At 35.8% G+C, this 23,831-nt stretch overlaps 1 protein-coding gene across 1 annotated transcript; it reads right to left on the bottom strand.

Annotated features, from left to right (window-relative positions):
• Window positions 1–14,766: 14,766 nt before the first annotated feature.
• Window positions 14,767–17,302, bottom strand: LOC147406337 (uncharacterized). The gene is made up of 6 exons (XM_086432535.1): window positions 16,988–17,302; window positions 16,378–16,856; window positions 16,087–16,124; window positions 15,829–15,992; window positions 15,311–15,545; window positions 14,767–15,224 (listed from the first exon to the last, which is right to left on the bottom strand). Exons 1-6 carry the CDS (start codon window positions 17,300–17,302, stop codon window positions 14,767–14,769), a joined length of 1,689 nt encoding a protein of 562 aa, XP_086288661.1.
• Between the last annotated feature and the right edge of the window lie 6,529 nt (window positions 17,303–23,831).

Below are 23,831 nucleotides of genomic sequence, written 5' to 3'. Positions count from 1 at the left end.
TTAGTTTTAAATTTGGGAGTTTGGTAGCCATCCATTTTCAATACAATCGATCAAACTCAAAAAGAATTTTTTTTTTTATAGAATTTTTTCTTTTGAATTTGATGTTTTCCATGAAAATCTAGAAGGCTATGGAGTTAGATTGCCAATTTAATAGTCCATGTAAGCCTAACAACCCTTAGTAAGATTTGAAATCATTCTAAGTTAGTCATGATAGCACGATTCCTAAAGTAAGTTTTGTCCAATAACAACTTTGATAAAGTAAGGGAGTTTTTGTAATAAAATTGCAACATATAGGTCTTTCTGGTAAATCTCTCTTGTAGAAATAATTGATCATTAGGATTTTAGTACTCTTCATATTATCTAAGAGTGAGTTATGTCAATTAGAATATCTCTCTGTATAAAGTCATTTTTGGGATTGTAATTACACGAAGATTATCGACACTTAATTGTTCTTTGTCATTTTATAAACATAAATTATATTAATTTGTCAAATTATTGAAACTAATAGATTTACTTACTTTTTGTAGGTAAAAATGACAAAATTCGGAGGCAAATATTTTTTTAACAATTTTTGTTACAATGTTCAAGTCAAGAGGGAACAACCAGTCAAATTTCGGAATCAAAATCCACCATGTCTGTGTGCGATGGTAGATCCCTAGTGGTCCATGGTAATCTCAAGGAATTATGCCTCGAGATTCAAGCTCAACATTCCAAAAGCTTTAGTCGTTGCAACTAAAGACCCTTCTAAAATCAACTCAAGCAAAAATCTGACCTAATAACCCAAATAGAAATCTATAATTTGAGGGATTGTCCAAAAGGAAGGGGTCTCTCTTTTTCTTCATAATTTCTCTGTAATTTTTTAGTTTTTATGAGAAAGATGATTATTTTAAAGTAAGAACTAAAAGAATCATCTCTTCTCTTTACTTATTTAATTCCCCTTAGTAACTCCATTGTTAGATCATAAAGCTTGGAATCAAAGTGCAACATAAATCATCTCATCCTCTTCTCCATCATGTTTTCTCTATTTTATTATTATTGCAAATTGTTCCTTGCGATGATTGGTTAAACTCTCCTTAGATAGGTCAATGACGCTGGAGCGAATTCATCTTAATATTGCTAAATTAATTCTATTGTCCATGTTTTAATTGTGTTTTTGTGAAAATCTCTTAAGGTAAGATCATCCAATTTGTACGTATTATTCTAACTTTGATGAGTTATACTTAGATGAGTTCAAGCTTAATATGTTTTGTGATGAATTTGATATACAAATCTGATAATCTCCTCTAAGTTCAGGATTTACATTTATATTTTCAAGTTTCCTATAAGAGTTAACCGATTTATCTTCTAATCCACGAACAATGGTTTGTTGCGTGGATTGAGTTAGAATTAGGATTATCTAGCAATTTCTTTTAAGATGACTTGCAAAGGTTGATTTGATCCTTCTAAGTTCTTTTACATTGTTTTATTCACTTCTTATTTCAATTTCTTTTTTTCCTTCTTAATTGTAAATCTTCTAATTTGTTTTCAAAATCTATTTTGATTTTAAATCGAAAGAAAATCTGAATCGTTATTGTCCCTATGGAATGAACCTCACTTACCAAAGTTTCTTTAATCATTTGCTCAATTCATATCTACAATCAACAACTACAAGTCCAAACAAATTGGCGCCACTGCCAGGGACAACGATTCGATTCATTTTCATTTCGAAAAGAATCTGATAGAGATTCGAAACAAAATCGAATCTTATTTGCTTGAAATAGAAGCTAAACGAACAGAAAAAAAAATCAAAATATTTTCATTACAATCTACGATACATCAAAAAATTGTTCCAAAAATAAATTTCGATTTTCGTCCAAATTTTACCGCGTCATGGTGACGCGACAGCCATTGTTGAGCAAGTTTCTGACATCATACACATTGTAATGAAATTTTTTTTTTCCTTAGCATTCTGACTTGGATAATCTTATTATTTTCAGGTGAAGGACTCGACGAAAGTTGACGAAAGGCAACACGTGAAATTTTTATCCACCAAATCGGTTCCCTTACCAAGAAGACAACAACCTTCCAACTTACTTTTTATTTTATTTTTTAGTAGAAAATAATTTGTATTAGGAACTTGAATTTGTAATAATTTTTAATTTGATTCAAGAAGGCTCGGATTGTAATAGTTCTAAGGACGGACAACAGTGGGATGAAACTATATCGCCCCTTCGGGTTAGTACATCGAAATTGGTGTCAGTGGCCTGAGTCGAATCGGCTTGTTCATCCCCTGTCTAGTACGGGAGGTAATTTTCGCACCATTCATGCACCTCTTATTAGTGGGTTTCTGTGTTGATTTTGAATGATTAAAATGTACACTTCGATTTGCACATAGTAATAAAGTACACCCTTACATTGTGTCGATTATCAAGCGTCGAAGAAGATCACCATCAAGAACTGGTATCCTATCCAACCAGTCGTCAACTTGTTTGATAAACTTGGGACAGTCAAGTACTCTACAAAGTTGGGTTTGAAATCAAGTTACTATCAAGTTCCAGTTGCAGATGAAACCCCTTAATTACTTCGTCAAAGTGTCAACAAGAATTGGGATGTGCCCAAAAGCATTGTCAGCGACAGAGATTCAAGAGTCACAAGGAAGTTATGGGACAAACTATGCAGCTTACTTGGGTTTCAACTAGACTTTTCAACCAGTGGACATCTTCAATCAGATTGGCCAACGGAGAGATTCAATTCCATGTTGGAGTATTTTAGACATCTTGCCAATGCCAAACTTATGAATTTGACGAATTTGTTCAATTTCAAACTTCAGAAAAGCTCTTCCTCCAACAAGAGTCCTTTTGAAATTATCATAAGCCAACATTGTTTAACTTCGCACACTATTGTTTTAGGCTACAGGAGACATAATCCAAGGACGTACATATTTGCTAAACTCTGATTATCGCATAGGTTACGCAGCATTCACCCTGTCTTCAATGCAATATGTCTCAAGTCGTACCATGCAGATCTAGCAGATACCGCGCACAGCATTCCAACACGTACATCTTCTCATTCAGTTATTCAGCCAGAGCGTGTTGTCAACAAAGTTCTAGAAAGTGTCAAGTCAGTAGCAATTCCAGCCAGCAACAGCACGTGAAGTACTTCATCACACAGAAGAACATGCCAGAATGTGAAGCTACTAAGGAGAGTATAGAGAACCTACTATCTTTCAAGCAGAAGATTGAAGATTTTGTCAGAAGAATACAACGAGGACGTCTGCAGAACAGGTGGGGGAGTCTGTGTCGGCCATAAATTCTATCACCTAGAGTTAGGTGTAAGCTCATCCCGGAGTCACCCGGGAGCACCCATGTAACACTATCTAAGGCTCAATATGAAACCATGTCAACCCTGTGCTAGGGCATATCTGTTAGCTTAGTGGCATTTTTGTAATAAAGGGAGTATAACTGGCCTGAAAACCTAGGAAAGAAATATTATACACCTTGTAGGAAGAGTGTCTAGTGCTTCCCAATCCTCGACCTGCACCCACGTTGACTGAAGCCCTCGACCCAAGCTACGTGAAGTCCCGCTTGTCATAGGATCATCTATTGCTTTATAACGCATCTTTATGTTTTTGTAATGTTTTACGTCGTGTAATTAATATTATATCAGCAAAGTTGTCTCCGGGTTTTGCCTCGTGTTGCCCCGTTTACTTGTTTGTTTGTTACGTTTGTGGTGTACAATCATTTTAACAAGCATGCTTGTAGATTAGCACCCCCTTGCGCCGCACGACCTCGCTTCGAAAGAACACGGTCGTGACATCTAGGCAATGGTCATGCCCATTTATGTAAAAATCAACATTGTTGGCCTGAAAAATGGTAACAATACTAGTAGAGTTAAATAAGAATTTTTTTTTTTATAATTTAAGGTTGTGTTTAGTGAAGTTTCTAGGAGCTGATTTTAACTTTCTGCCCATCCAAAGAAGTTTTGGTAGTCAAAATCGTGTTGGGAAGCACTCAACTTCTGAATTCGAAGCCAAAAGCAGACTAGAAATCGAAGCTACTTGGAATCACTTTTGGCATCAAGCTTCTATGGCTGGGGAAATGAACGGAATAAAAAAGCCATATATTTGAAGTGTAAATGTTCCAATCGAATATGATGCCTTCGGTGTTTGGAAGCATTTCTAAACCGCATAAAGCACTTGTTGAACATTGCCACTAAACACTCAATGTTTCAAGAGAGAATTACCAAAACGGCACAGTAAAATTGAAAATTTATCAAAATGATGTATTATTCATTTTAATTCCATAATTAATAAATTACCGTTTTCAAAATTTATTTTTTTTAAAGAAAAAAAAAACAGTAAATGTTTGAAATGAATAGTAAAAGTTTTGTTTTTCCTATTTTAATTTTAGTAAAACTGTTAAAAACAGATAGGTTTTATAAAATAGTGAATTTTTTACTCCACTTTAACGAAAATATTTTAATTCTCAAAGCAATAATTTATCGATTTCGGAATGAAAATGAACGGTGTGCCATTTTGATAATTTTCAATGCATGTTTTGGTAAATCACCCATGTTTTTATTCAAGATTCTTATATATAAAAAAAATTGAAGGGTCTTGTTAACTTGTGCCCTCACTTGGAAAATTGCGTTTTGTACCAAAAATGTAAAACACCGAATTTTCAATTTGTATCTCGAAGAAATAAATAAATAGTGGAATTTTAAGAAAATCTTGAAAGTGGGACTTAGGGGTAAAACTTTAGGATGTTTCTGATCATTTTTAATGGAATCTGACCTCACCATTGGATTTAAAATGATCGAAAAATATATTTTAGCCTGTAAGCACGCTCAAATGCGAGTCCTAATATAAAAGTTGTAAAATCCTCGATTACCGAGTCGGACCAGGCTAAAATAGTAACTTTTTGGTAGAAGAAGAATTATTAAGATTCGATTATACCATTGGGTTTGTAACGAAAAATTATTGAATATGGACTATTTATTTGTTATTTTTGGAGATCAAAAGTCGAATTATCGTCAAAAATGAAAAACGACGTCAAGTTTAGGAGTCACCTTAGGCGAAAAATGTAAATTTTTGTTAGAGATAGAATTTGCAAAAATTGACCATACCATTAGATCCAAAATGAAAAATTAGAGAAAATAGAGTATTCATTTGTTAGTCTTGGATTCCAGATGGTCAAATTATATAAATAATTTTATATAAATAAAATTTTAATTATTTTTTTTCTTTTCACTTCATCTTCTCCAACCCGTCCAACAGCAACCCATATTTTAAAAAAATAAAATTTGTTTTTTTTCAAATCTTCCACCTCAGATCTCTCACAAACGGCTTGTCGTCGATAACCGACGCAAAAAGGAGAAACGTCCGCAGCCTCAACATCTATAAAATCCACCCAAATTCCTTCCGTTTTCTCATCTTTTTCACCCCGTATCGTCAAAAATCAGCCGTACGTATATATGAGGATTTCGAAACTTCGACCTCGAATTTCATCCGTTTCGGGGTCAAACCATCCTCCGTCGCAGAAGGGAGAAAGGACGACGACATCGAGTCTTCGAAATCACCGGGCTGATTTCGAAAATCAATCGTCTCGAAGTACGAGTTACCTCAATTTCCACACACGTGTTTCGATTCCTTCGCATAAAGATTGTAAGGAACTCTCAATTTCTATTAGTAATCGTAGATTGTGAAAATTGCATTTAAGATTTTATTAAAAATTTGTGATGAGTTTCCAAAAATATAGAATTTAATCGATTATTTCAAATTCACGTCAGAACTTGCATGTTTGATATGTTTAACTGTATTTTTTAACAAATTATACATTGGTAGGATATTTCAACGGGCTATTTCTATCAGTTGCATCCTGTGCACCGCTTGGACCCCATTTTGATCTAAGTGTTGTACATTTTCAATTTTATTGATAAAAATGAATTTCATAATTGAAAAAAATGATTTTAATATTCAATGAACTCAAATTGAGTTGATGAATATCAAAAAATGGATATTTTGTTTGAAAGATTGAAAATGGTAAAAATCGAAAAAAGGGAAAAAGGGTATGAAACAGTAAAATGTCAGAGTCACACCCGAGGGGTGATGTCTACATTTTACATTGTTGTGTTGTGTGTAGGTTGGTGAACGGATATCCAAGGATAATGTTACTGGTTGTATGTTTATTTACTTTCTGTTAGCGCGATGCGCTGTTTACTTTTCCGTTCTGTTATTTATTTTAGTCCGATTGACCACACTTGCATGGTAGGAAACTGGATATACATTCTCAATCTTGTATTGTTAATATCTCTTTTATTTTCAAACGAAAATAATATATATATAATTATTTTGTAAGATGTTAAAGAGTTTGTAAATGCCTGAAGGGATATTACGTCATATCATCCAGAGTGGTGTACTATCCTAGGATGTACGGTAAGAACCATCAAGCTCATACGTGGTATGTGATGCGTATGAGAGTGGAGTCACAACTGGAATCCAGGTTTATTCCTCTCTATTTTTACCAATGAACTTGTACAGTAAAGATAGTCGTATACGAATGGTTTGTATATTTGGGAATCACATGTACGCCTGATAGGCATAGACGAAGATGATTAGTTAGTTATCACTAACAATCTATTGTAGTCGAACGTTCTGACACATCGAAAAGAGACCCATTGTTTATGGTCAAGTCAAATAGCTAGTCTGAGCCGGATAAATGGTCAACCAAACGTGCTAAATGCAGCGACCGGCCACAAAATCAGGAACTAAAAGTCAGTAAAGAATTGTAACATCATGTCCCGATTGGGAACGATCCAGTCGTGAATCCCAACTCTCTAATTCCACTACTCCACCATGTGTATTATGTATATGTTGTCTTATTTTAATATATATAATGAAATGCAAATTTAATGTTCCCATTTGATCAATTAGATTTGTATAAAAAGAAAATGTTATACTAAGTACTGTTGGTTGATGTAATATCAGTTTTAAAATGTTTAGTTGCTCATCTTTGACTATATGTACCAGTTCATCGTAATTTCTTCTGTAAAATTTTGTATATTTTAAAATGATTCAGTATCTTTATTCGTTCAAGTTAGGAGAGGTTATTGACAGAAATTGCTTACTTCCCTATTGGGTAACCATTGTTACTCACCATTTCCTTCTCTATTTTTTAGTTTCAGATTCGAAGCTTGACGAAACAAGTATAGAGCACGAGTGAGAATCATCTGGTGGGTCAGATAGACAGCCAGAGTTCATCACTTGGTGAGTATTAGGGTTATAGCCCCTAGTGGTGTCAATTTGTCCATGACTATTATGAATTGTGTCTTGAGTGTTAGGACTTCTGTTAGAGTGAGGATGTTTCTATAATTCCGTGTTTTGTTATCCTTCCGTACTCTAATCTATCGTTCGTTATTAGATGTATGTAGGATTTCGCTATTGTTATATTTTGTATATATATATGCAGGATTGTATGTCGTTTATTAGGTGTAGGTTGAACGCCTTGGAATACTAACATAAACAAAGGAGACCATGCCGAAATTTCGAGGTGCCACCTAATACCTCGAGTTTTGACATGGGGTTTTGTGTTAATGTTTAGCGGGGTGCCACTGTGAGGCCCCGCCAAACGCTAACACAAATCCCAAGGCCGTCTCGAGGTACTAGGTGGCACCTCGAAATTTCGGCATGGTCTCATCTATTTATGTTAGCGTTCCACGGAACTCAAACCTGATAAAACAATAATCAAACAAATCCTGTATATAATATGTGACAAAAACATACAAGGTATGGAAGAGAATGAGTGACGAATGGCGTAAAGTGAGATCAGTGTGGCGCAAAATGGTAAAATATACAGGATTACAAAAATTTATCCTCACTCTAACATAGCCCTATCACTCGGCCCAAGACACTATGTACAACTCCTAGGAGGAACTAACTCCAAGGAGAAATAATCTCAATACTCACCGGGTAATGGGCACTGATCGTCGATCTGACCAACCAGATGCTCCTCGACGGATGGCTCAACACTCGCCTCCCCAAGCACAGGATCTGCAACTAAAAAAAATGAAAGGAAAGGGTGAGTAACAATAATTACCCAGTAGGTCCACGAACAATTCCTACTAATAACCTCACCTAACGTAATCGAGTAATCATACTACATTATTTTAAAACATGTAAGTTTTACAATTGAAACTACGAATAACTGGTACATATAACCAGGGATGAGCAACTAAACAGTTTAAAAGTTACACATAGCATCAACCATCCATACTCATTATACATTTTCCATTTGATGCAAATACAGTGAGCAACAATGAAATAATAAATATGCTTTTCAGTTTATAATTCGAAATATAGCAACAGATACATAATACAAGTAGTGGAGTAATGGAATTTGAGCGTTGGGATTCACGACTGGATCGCTCTTAGTCGGGACATAATGTTACAACATAAATCTTGCTTTTAGTTCCTGATTTTGTGGCCAGTCGCTGCGCTTACCACACTGGTGACCATTTATCCGGCTCAGGCGGGCCGTTTGACGTAACCGTAAGCAATGAGTCTCTTTTCGATGTGTCAGAACGTTCGACTACTACTAGATTGTTAGTGATCACTAACCAATCATCTTCGTCTATGCCTATCAAGCGTGCATGTGATTCCTAAAATAACACTCCACTCGTAAACGATCACATTTACAATACACGTTCACTGGTAAAGATAAGAAAGGAATGGACCCGAATTCCAGTTTTGACTCCACTCTCATACGCTTCCCATACCACATATGAGCTTGGTGGTCCCTACTGTACATCCCAGGATAGTGCACCCCTCCGGATGATGTGACGCACTATCCCTTCAGGCATTTACAAACCCTTTAACAGCTCACAAAATAGCTACATATATATAATTTTTCATTTAAAACGAAAGAAAAATTAACAGAACAGGGTTGAGAATGGATATCCAGTTCCTACCATGCAACTGTGGCCACCCGGCCTACACATAAATAACAGTACTCAGCGCACGCGCTAACATAATCGTAAATAAACATGCAACCCTTTCATTAATAACATGGATATCCTTTCACCAACCTACACACAACATACAATGTAAAATGTAGACGTCACCCCTCGGGTGTGACTCTGACATTTTACCGATTCATCCCTTTTCCCATTCTCTCGACATTACTTTTTGTCTCTTCAAGTCAAATCATTCATTTCCAATCTTGCAAATTCATTTTCGATATTTCCATCAAAACCATCAAGCTTTAGTCAAAACGAGGTCCCGGCGATGCACGGGACCAAAGCTATTAAAAATAGGGAAAGCTGGTAAAAATTTGGCTAAGTATCGGAAACTCAATTTTTCAAAGTTCTCGAAATTGAAAACGGGTTTTTCGAAATGAAAGTCTCGATCACGAGATTCCACACCATAGTTTTTGTAACATAATTTAAAGTAATGCGAAAGTTATTACATTTTGAAAATTTGCCGAAAACGTCGAAATCTACGTTTTGTTCTTAAAACCAAAATTCGGATTTTGATCCTTTGAGATTTGGATCTTGAAACCATTTCCATTGTTCCGAAATGGGGGGTAAAACCTTAATTTCATTAAAGAACTTAATGTAAATGGAAAGTAAATATAAGAAAGGAATGGACCCGGATTCCAGTTGTGACTCTACTCTCATACGCGTCCCATACCACATATGAGCTTGGTGGTCCCTACCGTACATCCCAGGATAGTACACCCCACCGAACACTAACACAAATCCCCATGTCAGATTTCAAGGTACGAGGTGGCACCTCGAAATTTCGGCATGGTCTCCTCTGTTTATGTTAGCATTCCAAGGCGATTCAACCTGCACCTGATAAACGACATACAATCCTACATATAACAAACAAAATATAATACTAGCGAAAGCCTATATACGTCTAATAATGTTCGATAGATCAGAGTGCGGAAGAAGAAAAATTATATACAGGATTATACAAAATTCCTCACTCTAACAAAATTCCTAACACTCAAGACAAATCCATAAGACTACTTGGAGAAACTGACACCACTAGGGGGTATAGCCCCAATACTCACCAGGTGACGAACTCTGGTTGTCTATCTGACCGACCAGATGATCTTCACTCGTGCTCTATACCTGTCTCGCCAAGCTCTGAATCTGAGACTAAAAAATGGAGAAGGAAAGGGTGAGTAACAATGGTTACCCAGTAAGGAAGCAACAATTTCTGCCAATAACCTCTCCTAACATGAACGAATAAACATACTGAATCATTTTAAAATAAACAAAATTTTACAGAATAAACTACGATTAACTGGTACATATAGCCAGGGATGAGCAACTAAACATTTTAAAACTGACATTACATCAATCAACATTACTCACTATAACATTCTATTTTTATACAAATCTAATTGATCAAATGGAAACATTAAACATGCATTTCATTTTATATATCAAACTAAGCAACAGATACATAATACACAATGGTGGAGTATTGGAATTAGAGAGTTGGGATTCACGACTGGATCGCTCCCAGTCGGGACATGATGTTACAATTCTTCTCTGGCTTTTAGTTCCTGATTTTGTGGCTGGTCGCTGTTTACCACGCTTGGTTGACCATTTATCCGGCTCAGGCTGGCCGTTTGACGTGACCGTAAGCAATGGGTCTCTTTTCGATGTGTCAGAACGTTCGACTACTATAGATTGTTAGTGATCACTGACCAATCATCTTCATTTATGCCTATCAGGCGTACATGTGATTCCCAAATATACAAACCATTCGTATACGACCACCTTTACATTACAAGTTCACTGGTAAAGATAGAGAAGAATATCCCGGATTTCAGTTGTAACTCCATTCTCATACGTGTCCCATACCACGTATGAGCTTGGTGGTCCCTACCGTACATCCCAGGATAGTACACCACTCCGGATGATATGATGTACTATCCCTTCAGGCATTCACAAACTCTTTAACAGTTCACAAAATAGTTACTTATATATATTATTTTCATTTGAAAACAAAAGAGAAATTAACAATACAAGGTTGAGAATAGATATCCAGTTTCCTACCATGCAAGTATGGCCACCCGGCCTAAAATAAATAACATAACGGAAACGTAAACAGCGCCTCGCGCTAACAGAAAGGAAATAAACATGCAACCAATAATATTATCCCTGGATATCTGTTCACCAACCTACACACAGCACAACAACGTAAAATGCAGACATCACCCCTCGGGTGTGACTCTGACATTTTACCGTTTCATATCCTTTTTCCCTTTTTTCGATTTTTACAATTTTCAATCTCTTCAATAAAACATCCATTTTCTGATATTCATCAACTCAACATGAGTTAATTGAATAGTAAATCGTTTTTCTAACTATGAAATTCATTTCTATCAAAAACCTCGAAAAAAGTACAAAACTTATATTAAAACAGGGTCCGAGCGGTGCACAGGACCCAACTGGCAGAAATAACCCGATAAAATATCCTACCCACGTATAATTTGTTAAAAATACAATTAAACATATCAAACATGTAATTTCTGGCGTGAATTTTTAAATAACATAAGAATTCTATATTTTGGAAACTCACCACAAATTTTTAATAAAATCCTAAATGCAATTTTCACAATCTACGATTACTAATAGAAATTGAGAGTTCCTTACAATCACTAGGCGACGGATTTGAAGCACGTGCGCGGAAATCGATGCGAACAACACGGAAATCGAGACGGACCGAACTTCGAAGCGGCTGATTTTCGAAACCGGCCCGGTGGTTTTGAAGATCTCGATGTGCTCGTCGAAGTTACGAAAATCTCCGTATAAAAATACGGCTAATTTTTGACTATACGGGATGAAAAAGATGAGAAAACGGAAGGAATTTGATTGGGTTGTGTAGAGAATGAGGCTGCGGACGTTTCTCCATTCTACGTCGGAAGACGGTTTGACCCCGAAACAGACGAAATTCGAGGTCAAGTTTCGAAATTTCCGTATCCAAATACGACTGATTTTTGACGATATCGGGTGAAATAGAAAGTGAAACAAAGAAAGGTTGGGTGGGTTTTGTAGAGAACGTAGCTGCGGACATTTCTCCCTTCTGCGTCGATCGTCGACGGCGAACCGTTTGTGAGAGATCTGAGGTGGAAGGTCGAAGAGAAAAAAATTTCGTTTCGTATAAGTCTCAGCTGTTTAGACGCGTTGGGGAAGATGAGAGAAAAAAAAATTAAAAAATATTATTTATATAAAATGTGGGACGAATTCGGTATTTCGCCTATTGTTTTGATCGACGATAACTTGATCATCCGAACTCTAAAACTGATAAATGAATACTCTATTTCACCTAATTTTTCGTTCCGGATCTAATGGTGTAGTCAATTTCTACAAATTTTATCTCTATAAAAAGTTTACATTTTTGGCCTGAGATGACCCCTAAACTTGATGTCGTTTTCATTTTTGACAATAAGTCGACTTCCTGATCTCCAAAAATGACAAATAAATAGTCCATGTTGAATAATTTTTCATTATGAACCTAATGGTATGATCGAATTTTAAAAATTATTCCTCTAACAAAAAGTCACTGTTTTAGCCTGGTCCTACCCGGTAATCGAGGATTTTGCAACTTTTATATTCGGACTCACATTTGAGCGTGCTTACAGGCTAAAGTATATTTTTCGATCATTTTGAATCCAATGGTGAGGTCAAATTCCATTAAAAATGATCAGAACAAGGTCCTACAATTTTACCCTAAGTCCCACTTTCAAGATTTTCTTAAAATTCCACTATTTATTTGTTCCTCGAGATAGGAATTAAAAATTCGGGGTTTTACAACCTACCTGGGTCGAATAAACTCACCAAGTTAAAACAGTTGATAGAAGCAGTCTCGGAGTTATCCCAAAGGCAGGCTCATATGAAAATGATACAATCAGAGATGTTTGAGGCTCAAATGATTATGGTGGGTTAACTGACAAAGAGATTAGAGAGGATACAAGAAAAGCTCGACCACCATCTTAAGGATAAATCCCAAAATGATTCGAGGGTAAACATCCCAACACAGGAAGGACTGCGAGAAGAAGTAGGGATATTACAATTATCGCCTCAGAGCCTATTTGAAGAAAGACAGTTAGAATCTAATAAGAGGCAAACAATTACAAAACTAGCAAAGTCACGGGGAAAACAACCATGCATAAGAAGCGAGACTATTGAAATATCTACTCAAGAGATGGAAGAGTTTTACAAGAAACAACAACATATAATATTAAATCAGTCAAAAGAAATAGTAGTGGCATGTTACGAATGTGGTAAGTTAGGACATAGAGGGGAGCAATGTTCCGATCGACGTCAACCGATTAAAGATCCGTGGCTAAGAAAAATGTTAGATGGGCAAACTCAAGGAACAATAAGGCCACTGGATTTTAACAAGATTGATGAAAAACTTATGCCACCTCAATCAGACCGAACTAACAATCGAAAGCGAAAAGGAATGGAATTACAGATATCCCGGGGACATATTAGTCAATCTCAGACGTCTCTTCCTTCCAGATCAGATCCAGCCAAGAGACTGGTGTATTCAAGACTGAGGTGCTGTTTGTTACAACTGAACAAATAAGTGCTGAATGATAATAAGTGCTGAAACTGTATAAGCGCTGAATTTAAGTGCTGAAATTGCTGTTTGTTTATTGATCTGAATTGTGCTGAACTGATTCAAATTAAGCGCTGTGATCACATAAAACTGTTTGTTACTTAATGCTGAAAACTGGTAAATTGACTATATTACCCTTTCAACCGTTGTAATCACAGAATACTGTCTGTTTGACTATTTTAACTGTTACTTTATATCACACATAATAAAAAAACATACATGTAAAAGATAATCTAGTCAGTTATTTTAAATTACAAATACAATTCATTGTACCCAAATGTTGAATTACATATAATTCTATTCATCTTTTTTTAAATCTAATTTTTCTTTCAAATTCTTGCATAGTTGTACAATATTTGTCCAAATTTCCTCAATCTCTCTATTTTTGCATTCAACTTTTGTTTTATCTTCCTTCACGTTTGTTGATGAAATAATATTCGGTTCCTCGTACCACGCGAATAAGCCACAACCATTGTGTACTGCCTATAATAAAAATAACATAAAAATTAAATGTATTAATCCATTATATGACATTAAATTAAATCATTTTTTGTGTTATAACACCATTAACTAATATCTTACCGTTGATTTAGGACAACAATAAAATCTCCGTCCTTTGTTACCATTTTTGTTGGATGTAGTTGTTAATAGTTTGCATGGTCCACATCCACATTTGCACCATCTCAATTCATCCAACTAAATCCAAAATCCACATCCCTTGTTATTTACAATCTAAAATAGACAAACAAATAAATATTATATTTTAGATAATGACATGTGATTTCAAATGAAATGTCATATAAAAAAATTATAAAATTACCGCATTTGGACATTTTATATACAAACGATCTGGATTTCTTGAAGTTCCTGATATACAAACTTGGCAATGGCCTTCACCACACGCACATGAGATTTTTACATCCATCTAAATGAACAATACAATATTATAAATAAAACAAGTAATAAGCATAAAAATAAACATGAAAATAAACATACATCGACATAAATTCAAATGTTTGCAAGAACTTGTATTCTAATAACAAACAAACGAGAAAATAAAGATACATTCACAGCAAACAAAATGTTTAAACATAAATTCAACTAACATAATTCACTTAAAATACAAATTCACATATCACATAAATTCAAGGATTTGCATTGATAAGTTGATTCGCAATTTGGTCGCGTAAATCAATCATGAACGCCCGTTCATTTTGCCCATAGAAATGATTGATCTCGTGAAGCTCATCTCCATCGTTAGCCATATTTAGAGGAACATCATCATTTTCAAATTGTCCAAATAGCTCATCCGTCATTGAAATCCTATGAAGAAAATTGTGAATTGCCATGGATGCAATCACTATATTCCTTTGTGTTGAAAAAGTAAATGGCGCCATCCTTTTTAAAATTGGGAAACGTGCTTTTAGAACTCCGAAAGACCTCTCTATTACATTCCTCAACTTGGCATGTGAATGATTGAATATCTCTTTTTTACCCCTAGCTCTCCCACGATGAAAATCAGGCAACCAATATCGAAAGTTACGATATGGTGCCATAAATCCACGTGTGTGCGTATAAGCAGCATCAATAAGATAATATTTATCTACATAAAAAAAAAATAACATCACAATAAGCTTATAAAATGTAATGACTAATCCCTAATATAAAATAAATAAAGATTATTTTTACCAGGTGGAGGTATTGGAAATCTATTTGTAGGGTAAGAAATTATCTCCATTAAGATCCGTGAATCATGTGCCACTCCTTCCCAGCCGACTTGGACGTACGTGAAAATCATATCAAAATTACAAATAACCATAACATTTTGATAGCATTCGGATTTTCCTCTTCCTCTATAAGGTATTTGTTTATCTGCTGGAATACACGCGTGGATGAGTGTTCCATCTAACGCACCAATTGCCCCCTTCACAATTTAATAACATCAATGTTAGTTATTTAATGGTATATATATATATATATATATATAATTATCTAATCCTTTATGTAAAATATACCTTGAATATTTGTCTAAGACGTCTGTGACTTCTAATTTCCTACATGGATCCGTCAAGAGATGGAATAGTAATCATTTCTTTTGAAAAGTGTAACATTGCAATTAACACTTTATGAAAGTATTTGTGGATGGTTTGCAATGAATGCTGGAATCGATTTTTAACTAATCGATACCTACAATTATGACCTATTACAATAAGAAACATTGCAATCATCTCTGATACTCTAACATGTCTACTATCTTGAAGCCATCCTCGATCTTCAAATAAATGACAAAGGCTAATGAATGCACTCTTCTCCATCCTCAATAATTCATAACAATTTGAAGAAGGTTCATCTAGAAGTTCCTTCATAAATTCTGCACCAGATAATGATGATACATTCACAGGTTCACGTGTGATAGATAATCGTTTCAGACTTTCCAATAATAACATCAGTATTACTAATAATACTTTCCTTCCTTGTGGTGTCATAAGCATTAGATGCATAGCTATTTCCAAATAAGAATACAAACTATAATAAGAACACAATACACTAACAAAATTTTATAATAAAAATATATCCATCCACCAACAAAATATTATATAAGTAAAAAACATCTATCACAATAATGTTCATACAAAGGTCATTCATAAAAGTAATACCTAACTCATACTCATAAAAAACTATTGTACCATATAATAATGTTCATACAAAGGTCATTCATAAAAGTAACACAATTCATTTAAACAAAACTCTTTAACCAAGACAACCGCTCATCTTCATCATCTAGCACCATCCATGTTTCACGATACTCTTTCGATTTGACAAACGTGTTGAGCGCAAGATTATAAAAATGACTCCCATTCTCCAAATTAGTCATTTGTTTCAATATCTTAATACACTCGGCAACAAACGGCCCATTGTCAGGTTCTTTTCCAAATACAGTGATAAGGGATTGTACAGTACTTTGTAGCTCAGCAAAATCATTATTTTTTCGACGCCTACTGGTTGAAGAACTACGAACAAATTCTTGATGATCTTGACTTGCATCTTGGGTATTTGGAGCAGTAGGTATGGTCATTTCCTCTTCTTCGTTAAATGCATCCAAATTTTGTGCACTATCATCTTCCAAATTTGTAGATGCAACAGAATCTACAGGCAATCCTGTTCGATGTGGACCCCATCCACTGTTTCCCTCTACCAAGGTGCACTCAAACAAAATAGCCAACTTCTTTACATCCTTCAATGAATTCGTACGAAATTATTTCGCAATAGGGTATTTCTGTGACATGAAATGTATTTAGCCTAATTAGAATGTTTCATCCACAATTTGAAATAAAAATAGAAAAAAAAAATAGTTTTGAAATTTGCCTTAATGAAGTCGTCCCATTTATCATCCGGCCAATCGAAGGTATTCGTCTCAGCGTTGTATCCATGACCGGTGGTGGTCGTAAGTTTCACCCAAACACCGTAGAGCTTTTTTAGATAATCCCATTCATTCTTTAGTTGTCGTTGAGTCAACTCTTCTTTTGTAATATTTTTTATCTCAGTAATTATCCTTATCCAACAATGGGATTTCAAGCTCCCTCCTGACCTCCCACCTTGATTGACTTCTTCAATGCATAGATTGATAAACAAATTCTTAAGCTCTGTTGTCCAATTTGCTCTTTTTTCTTTAGGAGGCATATCTAGTCAATAACAAACATTTCAAATGTTTGATTAAACAAAATAAAAATCGCACTAAAAGCAATAATGATAAAAACATGAAGTGCTTCCAACAAGTATAAACCTCTCTGTGAATGAAGGTCCTACACATAACAAGAAATAGATGTGAAATGAACCAAAAATTGAGAATCACTTAATTGACTAACAAAAGTAAGACTCAAAATAAGTTGAGGAATATAATAAATATCTGAATAAGTTAGATGTGAGTTAGCAATGAAACCAACACCCTTTTGCTTGCAAAAGCTACACTCATTTATATCAACAACCTTCAATCTATGTCAACTCTAATTCTACGAATGCGAGGATGATATAGAAAGAATTGCCATAACTGCCAAATATTACAAATTCTTGTTGATAAACAATTCCCACTCTTCTTATTACTATTACTACTACATCTTTAGAGTGTCTCAACACCTGACCGATTTAGAAGTCGACCATATTTACAAATGAGGGTCAAGATTTCATCAGATCCTCCACCCAACGTTTAAAATATCGTATCAATTCAATGTTCTGCCAATGAAAAAATAGATATGATATCGGCTGATACATTCGATATTTTAAACCATGCCTCCACCTACTTCCTTGAACATTTCAACATATTTACCAAAAATTGAAATTAAAGTATACACTCCACTACTCTCTATAGTCCATACAGTGGGGGACCTATTACCTTTCGTGTATATAGATTTCAGTTGACTCCAGAGTTCCATTGCTTTACAACACCTTCATGAACTTACCATCTCATCATCCCTTTTTCAACGAATAAGAGATCTTTCTAGATTGCAAAGCTTCCTAATTAAAGGCACTATGTTGAATTTAATAACTACTAATATGACATTTGCCAACCAAGATGTCCATCCTCAACTAGAGCAATTTTACACGACCTCAATTCTTGAAAAACTCAAGATATATTTCAACCCTATTACATTCCCTGCTGATTCCCATCATTAATTAATCTATTTTTTGGTTCACATTTAACATCAGAAGGACCCTTAACCTTCAAAAAACAAAGCCCATTACTCCCCAAATGCATAATCTTAACTCACCAACCAAAATCCAAATTACACATCACTATATATAAATAAGGCAAAAACAAAGACCACCCATGAACCAAATTAAATACAAAATATCTGAAACTCCATCACAAACAAATCAAAAAAACCCCCAAAATGTCAAGCCTCTATAAACTCACCAAAGCATAACAAAGTTTCAAGACCAAAGTGCACCAAAGTCAACTTCAGATAAACAAATATTTCACAATTCATGTTCTAATCTTCCCCCCAAAAAAACTCCCCAAATGCACGAAAATTTAGAAACCCAAATTTAAAATTGGGCAAATAACAACCTTGCATCACCAAATTCTTCAACACACACTCTCAACATACCAAAAAACAGATTAAACAATATGTTGAAAGTCAAAACCAAAAACTCAAACAACTATTGAACTTATACAGATGGCAGGTGAAAGCGCCCTCGATCCGCGGGGTGCGCGGATCCGCTTTTGACTCTTGAGGTTTGGGAGTCGCCACCTAGTTGTTAAGGTCTAGGAACCAAACTGACTCTAAAAAAGGTAAACTAATCTACGAAAGAGAAAAAGATTTCGGGGATCACGTTACGGGGTTGGAAGGTGTTAGGCACCAATCCCGCCCGGCCAAAGCCGGTCTCTACTAACTTTCCAAATAAATCACATTGCTAAAAACCTAGATAAAAATAAAAATAAAAATTTTTATACCTTTCCGATAGCAAGGATTTTGTTCCCTCAGATCTGACAAAAACAGCTCCTTGTACCATACTCTCTTGCTTCTTTTGTCTCCGGATTTGATTTCGGATCTCCGATGCAAGGTATCTCCTTATTTTTATATTTGAACTCTTCAAGTTTTTTGTGAATTTTGGGATGTTTTTGGAAGGTTTTTAGGTGTTTTCTAGGCTAAAATTGAAGGAGGGATGTTAGGTAAGGAGTTAGGACTCCAAAACTAGGGTTTATGGGATGCTATGGGGGCTTCTAGACCTACTTCTCTTAGGGTTTATGATTTGATACGAAAATAGGGTGTGAGCACCTCTATTTATAGATGTTTTTAGGGGTTGATTTGGATAGAGTTAGTGTTTAATTAGAGATCTTTTAATTAGAGTTGTGTTTTAGTTAGACTTATTTTAGGTAGAATTGTGTTTTAGTTAGAATTGTTTTAGGTAGAATTTTTTTTAAGTTAGAACTCTATTAGATTGAGTTATTATTTAATTAGAACTCTATTATGACTTTTGGCCTTATTTGATTGACTTTTAATGTTTTGACTTTAGTCTTAATTGATTGACTTTTAATATCTTGACTTTAGTCTTGCTTAATTGACTTTAATTTTGACTTCAGTTTCACTTGATTGACTTTAATACCTTGACTTCAGTCTTGCTTGATTTACTTTTAATTTTTGGAGAACCCCCCTTCATTATTTCTTTAATTCTTTGGACCCCAAAATGGAGGGGTCCTTAAAGAAATATCCCACGAACCCTCAACAATTTTGCCTGAGAGTCCGATTAATCGATTTTTTAGGTTGAAATTTTTAAATTAATTTCATTAATGTTTCACTTTAATTATTTAATATTTTATTTATTAATTTCGAATTTTTTAATTATGAAAATTGTGAAATTATCGTTTTACCCCCGGAGATGACTTTTCACGTTTCAAGTCGGTTTTTAATGTTCTAGGATGTTTTAGAATCGATTTTTCGTAAGGGATTCAATGGAAATATTAGTTTTTGTTATTTATGAAATTTTTTGTATGAAATAGTTGTGAACTTAATGAGGGGCATTTTCGTAATTTTGTCGAATTCTGTTAAAATTGGTGAAATGATTTATTTGGTTTCGATTTGCTGTTTTATGTGTTTAAGAGAGTTTCCTAAGCGTAACGTAGGCTCTAGGGTTGTTTTGAGATTAGGGGTATTTTGGTAATTTGGCCATTTTTTAGTGATTTTTATCGTGAAGCTTCTTTTTGGTCTGCAAGATGATGATTTCTATGTTTCTGGGGTCGTATTTTCTTAACGTAGCGTGGTTTCTAAGGTTTTGTCAGTTTGAGATACCTCATCCGGATTTCTGAAACACATCTGGTAACAAAATAAAGCAATGGAATACACATCCATCATTGGGAATCATTGCGATCGGGTTGACGAGTTGATTAATCAGGCGGATGCAAAAATGGGGTGTCTACAGATGCGCCTCTTTGGCAGAGGGTTGAAGCAAACTAGATAGCAAATCTATTTTGGTAGATAGTACGATATCTGAATGCCAAAGCTAGTGACAGTTCATTTTGCAGGCTGATTTAACAATTCGTCAAGGTGTTCGGATCCTTGAGGGTAAGCTCTCCCCGAATTAAAAAGGTTGTCAGGTCCTTGAGCGCGAGCTCTCACTGGCAGTGTCAGATCCTTGAATTTAAAAAATTCTCCTTGACTGATATAACAACTGTGCAAGTGTGTGATTTAAAATCTGAGATAAATTTGAGTAAAATCTGAGTATAATCTGAGCATAATTTGAATATAAACTGAGCATAAACTGAGCAAAGTTCCGAGAAAACCCTCGGCGGTAACTGAGCATAATTCCGAGAATACACTCGACGGTAACTGAGCATAGTTCCGAGAAAACCCTCGGCGGCATCTGAGCATAATTCCGAGAAAACCCTCGGCGGCAACTGAGCATAGTTCCGAGAAAACCCTCGGCAACATCTGAGCATAATTCCTAGAAAACCCTCGGCGGCATCTGAGCATAGTTCCGAGAAAACCCTCGGCGGCATCTGAGCATAGTTCCGAGAAAACCCTCGGCGGTAACTGAGCATAGTTCCGAGAAAACCCTCGGCGGCATCTGAGCATAATTCCGAGAAAACCCTCGGCGGCATCTGAGCATAGTTCTGAGAAAACCCTCGGCGACATCTGAGCATAGTTCCGAGAAAACCCTCGGCGGTAACTGAGCATAGTTCCGAGAAAACCCTCGATGGCATCTGAGCATAGTTCCAAGAAAACCCTCAGCGGCATCTGAGCATAGTTCCAAGAAAACCCTCGGCGGTAACTGAGCATAATTTCGAGAAAACCCTCGGCGGCATCTGAGCATAATTCCGAGAAAACCTTCGGCAGCATCTGAGCATAATTCCAAGAAAACCCTCGGCAGCATCTGAGCATAGTTCCGAGAAAACCCTCGGCGGCATCTGAGCATAGTTCCGAGAAAACCCTCGGCGGTAACTAAGCATAGTTCCGAGAAAACCCTCGGCGGCATCTGAGCATAGTTCCAAAAAAAACCCTCGGCGGCATCTGAGCATAATCCAAGATAACCCTTGGCGGTAACTGAGCAAAACTGGCAGAGGAATGAATGAATTTTGGGAAAGAATGAACGAATTTGGAGAAAACTGATTAAAACGAATCGGAGAACGAATAAATCTGGAAGATAATGAATCTGGAAGAGAAATGATCGATTCCAAGAATGATTGGATCTGGAAAACGAAAGAATGTCATATCTCCTATGTGAATCAAAAATGCTTTTGTTTGAACCTCAAGGATTTATCAAAAAGTTTTATGAATTTAAAACCTGAGTTTTATTTCTTTTGAACCTCAAAAGTTTTTCAAAAAACTGTTATCAAGAGGGTAACCTTAAGTTTGGGATTCCTATTATTTTTTTAGGATTAACATTGCTCAAAAACAAAATGCCCCTAGTTTGACAATGAACATGGCCTTGAAAATAATTGAACACATCGTGCAACAAATAAAAAAATGCCCCTAGTGTAAGGGAGAAAAGAAGAAAGAAAATGCCCTTTGTATGAAGGTTTGAAATAATTGATTACCACAAGCGCAATAAAGATTCAACTTTTAATTTTGATTAATTTTATTGAAGGTTTTGAGTCAGGCTCAAGAGTACAAAATTATTTCCTTTCGAGACTCATCATAGAATTCACCCTTATCTCCCTTGGTTCACTTGGGAAGTAAACATTTTCAGATCGATCGTAGACAAGATACTTGTGGCTTCTGAGTCTATGCCTGGTTTAAGCTAAATATTGAACTTGATTATTCGGACTTCTGATGTTTCAGCTCGGACCGCTCTCAGCTTGGGATTTTCTTCTCTTTTTTTTGGTTGCTCTAACTTTTGCCTAGATCGCCTTTTCAAGTTTTCAATCTAGCGAGCTTTTTTTTCTTTTTTTTTTCTTGACTCTGATTGTTGTCAAAGTTGTCCTTTCAGATTTTCAACCTTGCGAGCTTGCCTTAATTTTTGCCTAAGTCGCCCTTTTCGGGTTTTCAACTTAGCAGGCTTCATCATTTTTTATCTTCTTTTTCTCCTCTGAACTTCTAGAGTTACTGTCTGATCATGCTTTGCTATCTTCCTTGACTTTTCATGCGGTACTTAGGAGGACTTTTATAGGTAAGCTTAGGACTGGGTATAAAAAGAAAGGGATTTTGAGGCTCAAAAACCCAAATGCCCCTTGTGTGGCATTTCCTTTTAAATTATTTTCTTTTTCTTGAATTTTCTTTCCCACTTTGACAATTTTTTTCTTTTGAATTTTTTCTTGATTTTTTTTTATTGTGTGGGGAAATATTTTTTTTTATTTTGATGTGGTCGGGCCTGAAATAACTTCTCAGGTTGCCTACGTACCCCAGAATTTTGGGATCAGACCAAAACGTAGTTCGAATCTTCCCTCCCCTAGGTTAGGTGATCAGGCTAAGAAATAAAAGGCACAATATATTTTTTTTTTTGAAAAGGCTGCAAAGGGCTGAGAAAGGAGATAATGAACTGGGTAGCAAGGAAATTGATTCGGCCAAAGATGGCCTCCTTAAATGTAGTACCGTTTGATTTGGTCAAGGTTGGTTGGTTCTGGTAATTCGATTCCATCATGATCTTGAAGTCTGACAGCTTTTCCTGGTAATATTTCTTTGACGATGAACGGACCTCCCCAATTTGGTTTGAACTTTCCCCTGGGATCAAAAATAGGTGCCCTGTTCTCTTTGAGTACTAAATCCCCGACTTGTAAGTGACGGGCCTTGATTTTCTTGTCAAACGCACGGGCGACTCTTCTTTGATAAGCTTGCACGTGGTACAATGCTCTTAGTCGTTTTTCTTCGATCAAATTCAATTCTTCATACCGTTGGCGAACCCAATCTGCTTCTGACAACTGACTTTCTAACAGAACCCTGAGAGACGGAATCTCCATTTCAACTGGCAAGACTGCTTCCATGCCATACACTAAGGAGTAGGGAGTAGCTCCAGTGGAGGATCGAATTGAGGTTCGATATGCCCATAATGCAAATGGCAGTTTTTCTGACCAATCTCGATGTGATTGACACATTTTCCTGAGGATAGTCTTAATATTCTTATTAGCTGCTTCGACTGCTCCGTTAGTCTGAGGTCGGTAAGGAGATGATTTATGGTGTGAGATTTTGAACTTTGAACACAATTTGATAACCTCAGCTTTGAAGTGCGACCCGTTATCGGAGATCAACTCTGAAGGTACCCCGTATCGACTGATGAT

The sequence above is a fragment of the Akebia trifoliata genome, chromosome 3 (assembly GCF_017979445.1).
Source record: "Akebia trifoliata isolate Shusen 1 chromosome 3, ASM1797944v1, whole genome shotgun sequence".
Lineage (NCBI taxonomy): Eukaryota > Viridiplantae > Streptophyta > Magnoliopsida > Ranunculales > Lardizabalaceae > Akebia > Akebia trifoliata.
The sequence above is the reverse complement of the archived record's forward strand: the minus strand, read 5'-3'. Positions and strand labels throughout refer to the sequence as shown.